The sequence below is a fragment of the Palaemon carinicauda genome, unplaced genomic scaffold (genome assembly GCF_036898095.1).
Source record: "Palaemon carinicauda isolate YSFRI2023 unplaced genomic scaffold, ASM3689809v2 scaffold238, whole genome shotgun sequence".
Classification (NCBI taxonomy): Eukaryota; Metazoa; Arthropoda; class Malacostraca; order Decapoda; family Palaemonidae; genus Palaemon; species Palaemon carinicauda.
The window spans coordinates 174,848-181,804 of NW_027170009.1; the positions used below are offsets into that span (position 1 = coordinate 174,848).

Sequence of the window (6,957 nt, forward strand, 5' to 3'; positions counted from 1 at the left end):
GTTGAAGCCCTCAGGCTTATAGACTTATAGCATTTTGCTTTTCCAACTAGGGTTGTAGCTTAACAAGTAATAATAATAATACTAATAATAATAATAATAATAAAAAGATGGAATTCACAAGTGATAATAATAATACTATTTTGAATATTCTTTATTTTTTTTCCTCAAAGACTCATTTAAAAACAGTTATAATTACACAAAGACTCATGAAAACTCCAAGGTCTTTAAGAAAATTTTTATTTGCCAGACATGAAAGTAAGAGCCTCATTAGATCCACATGGTATGTGGCTTCAAATAATGTTGTCTCTCCTTATTAATGCATAAAATAGATTAATTGGAAGCTTAAGTAAATCATGAAACAAATATAAGTCTGTTCAGTGGCGTAGCTAAGGCGCCCCTTGGCCTCCAAGAGAGGGGTCCCTCCAAAGCAGGGTCAGAAAAAAATGGAAGTATACAATTAGAATTACTATTCGGTAAGGGGGAGCAGGTTGTCTTTACTAAGTCAGCCCCCCCCCAGACCCTAAATTTCTAGCTACGCCACTATGTAACGAAAATGTAAATACAGAAACTGAATATGCATACATTAGAATAAAGTCTGTAAGGTTAAAGAAATAATTAAATAAAGGTGCCCACAATGAAATGAAAACCATACAGGGTTTTGAGACTTAGAAAAGCCACCTATATAACATTTTCATTTCAGATTAGGACCAGTTATTCTAAGCTCTGGTCTCATTTTCAACATAAGGAAATGTTGTTTGGCTAAAAGTAAAGATATTTTATACAGAAAGAGATTGTGGCAGAGATTTTACAGTGAATCATTAATATTTCTACTTTTTACCACATCTGAGTAGTTGGATCTCGATCATCATCTCTTTGAATCAATGTAACCTTAATACATCTTTTCAATTACATGATATCACCAAATAGATTTATTATATTCTATTTACCTCCCAGAGAACAGCAGGGAATTTTTCAATGCTTCACTTTCCAAATAAATCATCATGATCTTTTTCCAGGAGGAATTGACTTAGAAAAAAAAGTGAAAATTTTTCTCTTGTAAGTTAGATTCTAAGTTAGATTCTTGTTAGGAACTTAATTCATATTATCTGTACTCTTTTTCTCTGTTCGTGCCACTGAAAGGACGTGACTTGCATATTGATTATGGCCTTCTTCCTGTGTTCATGGCATCCATGAAAAACACTAAGAAGGCAGAGGATCACCCCGTCCTCATGCCTGTCTCGGAATCACTGCTCCATAGATGACGTTTTCGATTACGTGGTTCTGTTGTGCTCTGGAAACATTGCCTGGCAGCTCGACCTCTTCGTAAATAGCCTCTGAATTCATGTTCGATCCAGGCTCTGAAACGGAATTATTATTGTTATTATTACTTACTAAGCTACAAGCCTAATTGGAAAGGCAGGGTGCTATAGGGTCAGGGGCTCCAACAGGGAAAATGGCCCAGTGAGGAAAGGAAACAAGGAAAAATACAATATTTCAAGAGCAGTAACAACATTAAAATGAATATCTCCTATATAAACTATGAAAACTTTAACAAAACAAGAGGAAGAGAAATAAGATAGAGTAGTATGCCCGAGTGTACCCTCAAGCAAGAGAACTTTAACCCTAGACAGTGGAAGACCATGGTACAGAGGCTCTGGCACTACACAAGACTAGAAAACAATGGCTTTTACATAAGCCCAAGAAAAGAGAACATCGAACGGAGTATAATTCCTGTGTCCACATAAGGTACAGTTGGACACAGGAATGCATGGTCCACCTTGCTCTGGGGGAGTGCACCCTGCCACGCCTTTACTGCATGGTGAGTTTTTGCTCCGGAGTAAGGGTCGATTAGTTGCACTTTCTCAGAGCAAGATGTGCTAGGAATTCCTGTGTCCCACTGTACATTTGATTACGTATTAAGAGGTTTGTTGTAGATTATATCTGAAATTGTCTTTTTCATTTAAGCTGAAGACGAAGATTTACTTAATTGTTATTATTCTATTTTTATGCGATGTTCTACATTTCTTGGTGTTATACACATCTTGTTATTCACATTATACCCCATATAAAATAGGTTTTACATCATGCAATTCCAATTTTTTTTTATTTTATTGATTTGTGATCCCATATAATTGCTTCCTAACGTTTGACTTAAACCTCTTCCGATTTAGATACAAATTTCAATTGTAAACGACCTCTACTCTCAAAGAATCGTTTTGTTTTTTATTCAAAGGTCGCTCATGAATTCCAAAGGCGAGGAACAGCAATAATGTCCTAGTGACTGATCATATATACGTATGATCAATGCCCGAGTTAGGACCAGGGAGGGCCAGGCAATGGCTGTTGATGACTCAGCAGGTAGACCTATAGACTCTCCCGATACCCGGCTCACAAGGATGGTGAGGTTGCAGACACTACTAGAAACTATCGAGTTTGAGCGAGTCCCAAACCCCGGTCCAGCATATCGCCAGACAGGGACGTTTCCAATAGTCTACCAAAAGCCTCATAAGTTTCATTTTAGGAAACAGATATCTATTCTGTCAGCTACAGTATCCAAGACGGAATACTTGTCTTTTTCCATCACAGGGTTAAAGGTTTCAGAGTACCTGAGACAGATTATGGGACCATTATTAGAGAAACCCCTTTATCAATAACAACATAACCTGATTTTAACTTGATAGTATGCAAAACATTGTGCCTGATTTGAATCCTTAATATTTTGTGTATGAAATCTGGCAGTAATTTTGGCAGAAACTAATTTTTAAAAAATCAGGTTTCTCTCAACATTGGGTTCTCAACCACCGCTTGTGCCGTCAAATAAAAGGTGTAGTTGTTCTGATTGCGCTGCTTGTAAGTTTCTGTGCTTATGTGAATATCAGTAATGTTTATAGGGCTATATCTATTGGCTGTATTATCACTTATCTATGTTAAAGAATGTGTATATAATATGACAGAATTGTCTATAAGATAGGGTTAAACAAATCTTCAACTTCAGCAGAAGAAACGGTGATAATCGTTAGTGTTAAAGAGAATAAGCCTTATTCACAGCGAATATTTACCATTAAGTGGAGCTCTTCTCCCTCGGATGATGTAAACAGCCATTCCTATCACGATCGCGACCAACACACAACAGATACTTAGTAAAACTATTGTTGGGTTTTCCAGAGCAATCTCTCTGGTGCATCTTGGTGGGACAGTGGATGAGACAATGCTGCTTTGAGTCGTGGATGAGACAATGCTGCTTTGAGTTGTTGTTGACCCAACAGGAAATTCAGTTGCAGGGGGAACTAGTGCTGGAAGAACTGCAATAAAGTTTGGTTAGATTAGCTTAGCTTAAACAACAACCAAAAATTCAGCAGTTTCTAGTCCAAAGCGGGACAAAGGCCACATTTCATCACCACGCTGGCCAGTGCGGATTGGTTCTGGCGGTAGATTTTCGTCTGATCGCTCACATTAAACCAACCTAGTATTGGTGGCCTTGACTAGTACTGCTTTGCTGATCTTAAATATACTCAAACACTTTCACCCCGTCAAGGAATCCCCACTAGTTAAACTAGTACAGTTTTGCTGACCTTAGATACACTCAAACGCTTTCACCCCATCAAGGTATCCCTATCTTAAACAGCATAGCTCAAATGAAATCGCAGAGCCAAGGAGATGGATGTTACTAAGAAAGTGAGCTGAGAAAGAAGATGGAAAACACGAGTTATTAGGATGGGACAGAGGCATTTGCTCTGTTGTTAGTCCAAATGACCATACTTGACTCGACTTTACTTTAAGAGCTGTTTTCCTGGTCCTGTCACACATGGAAACCCTATGCACTACAGGAACTACGAGATCTGTTTGTCGTATACATTCTTAGGTATTTTGAGTATCACACAGCTTAGAAATAAAACTGAAATGATTTTTTAATTAACATTGTGAATATATTAATTTCATGATACAGTATTAGAAATATATAGAAATTGAGGACTTTCCAAAAGATATTATAAAAGAAAATGGACTCACCACATTTGTTTGTAATAGCACAAAATCTCCAATAGGTCTTTTTGGTGCTCGTAATTCTAATTCCTAAATCATATCGCCCATATACCGTATATCTTCTGTTGCCTGGATTAATTTCCACATCCTTGGAAAGAAAGACTTTGAAAAGACATTGCATTGAAAATTATCCACAACATTAGATATATCTGACATATTAAGCTAACAATCATTCGCCTGTTAGAAAGATCAATTGTAAACCAATTTTATTATAGTTTTACTTATCAGTTAATGACACATAGAAGCAGAAAATACCTTAGTGATGTAACTAACAGCAGTGTACAGAAATGGTTTTTTCCTTTTATTTTGGAATATGAAAGAACAAAATTAAGAAAGAATTTTATTACCTTCTCAACTTCGTTGAGAAGGCTCATGATTTGATAGGCGTGTATCTATTTATTTATGTTTGTATGTTTGTTCGTTTGTGATTCGCATAAATCAAAAACTATTTGACCGAATCTCATGAAATTTGGTGGGATGATTGGCCATGATCCAACGATAATTTAATCATATTTTGGAAGTTATTTGGTCAAAGTTCAAGGCCATGTAAAGGTCAAAAACATCTTTTTGATATATCGTGATCAATTTTCATCCAATTTGCATGAAACTACTGCCAAAATGTGCATGGGGCATTGTCCTGCTAGGGCATTGTCAATGTCCCTTGTCTCTGTCCTTCATAAAGGACTCTTAAACCGTTAAGAGATCCTTTTTGACGGTGATTTTGCAATAAACTAACTCTTCTGTATTCAAAGTTAACTTGAAAAATTTCTTCTTTGATTCAAAATGAAACAAATATTTAACTTTGAAAGCTAAAGAAAGTGTTCACAAAAGAATTGTTTTTTAAAAAGTAATCACCACTAAATTACTGATTTTTTTCCCCTTATTTCCTGGTTGCATCATTACGGTTTTGTGGGGTCAAAGAATTTATTGAGTGATCAAAGACTTTTGATACTTACCTCACTACTTCTATACATTTCGATGATATTCCATGCATTTGATTCGCTTGGATTGTATATATATTCAAATAGTCGCTGAGGATTGTATTGTAAAAACACAAATCCTTCGAGGATGATTTTGTTATTTATATCTCTGGTCCAGGAAGCTAGAATAGAAGTAGAAGGATTTGCCACTTTGAAGTTGTCAGTATTATTCGCATCAGAGATGTAGAACTTGTCATCTGGAAGAGAGCATGAGTTTGGATATTGTAAAAGAATGCTTAAAGAAAACCGTGTTTTAAGACATACTGTAATTTTAACGTGAATTTTAAAAAAAGTTCCTCATTATTCTGTTAGAAGCAAGTGAAAATAACTAGTCTTTAGGAAGTAGTAAATTGTGTATTTAGTGAAGATTTTAAGACAGGATATCGCCATTCCAAACATCAATAAGTTAATTTGGTTCATGTACTAAAAAGTAGCAACACTTTAGAAGTCTGAAGACAACAGCTGAAGTATAAACATCGAATCATCATCATCATCATCATCCTACGCCTATTGACTCAAAGAGCCTTGGTTAGGTTTCACCAGTCGTCTCTATTATTATTATTACTTGCTAAGCCACAACCCCAGTTGGAAAAGCAGGACGTTATAAGCCCAAGGGACCCCAACAGGGAAAACAGCCCAGTGAGGAAAGGAAACAAGGAAAAAGAAGAGTAACAACATTAAAATAACAAGAGGAAGAAAAATGTTTAGTATAGTGTGCCGGAATGTACCCTCAAGCAAAAGAACTTTACTCCAAGACATTGGAATACCATAGTACAGAGGCAATGGCACTACTTAAGACTAGAGAACAGTGGTTTGATTTTGGAGTGTCCTCCTCCTAGAAAGATCTGGTTACCATAGCTAAAGTGTCTCTTTTAACCTTAAAGCGAAGTGATTCTTACCTGCTTGAGCAGACGCAAAGGCCAGAATCAGTGCAAAAGGGAAGAACAGTAGTTTCACCATAGTTGGTCGTTGGAATCCTGTCAAGAAATTGATCCCAGTTGGTCAAACTCACTTCTGAGTCCTCTGGAGAAATGAATTTATGGTTCCTCTTTGGCTCGTCACTGAAAAGTTTCACTTGATTTTTCTTTTCACTTAATCACTGCTGAAGAAGAGGCTTTGTCTTGTCGCGTCCCTGTAGGCTAGTAAAGAACTAGTAAAGAACTAATGGCGTCTTGGGATCAGAAAAAAATGTAAATATTATTCACATTTCCTACCGGATTTCCAAGCTGACTAAACGTCTTCGTTTTAGCAACGGAAATGCAACCAAAGACACTCCAGTAGGCTTGATATGTGTTAGTTAGTAGTCAATTAAAAGGTTCATTTCCTAATACAACCAATTCACTGTAATGTATAAAGATAATTCATTATCAAGTGCTTTTGAACTAAACCACACCCGGTTTCATTCACCGCTAATCTGTTTGTTACTTTATGGACGAGATGACGTCTTGCAGTTGACAATTGACATTTCAAAAAAGGATATCCTCTCTCTCTCTCTCTCTCTCTCTCTCTCTCTCTCTCTCTCTCTCTCTCTCTCTCTCTCTCTCTCTCTCTCTCTCTGCTTCTCTTAGTCATCCTTATGTGTCGGCTATATTTCCTCCAGCAACGATTGTCCAATTTTACTTGGGTTTAGTTCATTTCATTTGGTTTTTCATCTAATTGCCGGTTGGTCAAAACAGTCTAATGTTTATCCTTATTTTTTATCGATCATAGGTTCGAGTCCCTGGCCGGGCTGGGCTAGTTATCATTAAAGGGAATTTCCTTGTGCGTCTAAGACACTAAGATCCCATGTCAGAGCTAATTCGATATTGAATGGTATTTATGGCTAATTTGAAAAAAAATTGTAAACATCGAGTGCTAGTGACATATATATCAAAGCTCACCGCTTAAGAAACAGATTCAGGCAACGTTTAAGAAGCCCTTTCTGTCCAGGCTGTTT

The 6,957-nt window shown here is 36.7% G+C and overlaps 1 protein-coding gene across 1 annotated transcript; it reads right to left on the minus strand.

The window, feature by feature from the left end:
• Positions 1 to 248: 248 nt before the first annotated feature.
• LOC137636137 (uncharacterized) lies at positions 249 to 6,440 on the minus strand. The gene is made up of 5 exons (XM_068368544.1): positions 5,921 to 6,440; positions 4,998 to 5,218; positions 4,009 to 4,129; positions 3,060 to 3,302; positions 249 to 1,358 (listed from the first exon to the last, which is right to left on the minus strand). Exons 1-5 carry the CDS (start codon positions 5,979 to 5,981, stop codon positions 1,228 to 1,230), a joined length of 777 nt encoding a protein of 258 aa, XP_068224645.1. The 5' UTR covers positions 5,982 to 6,440; the 3' UTR covers positions 249 to 1,227.
• Between the last annotated feature and the right edge of the window lie 517 nt (positions 6,441 to 6,957).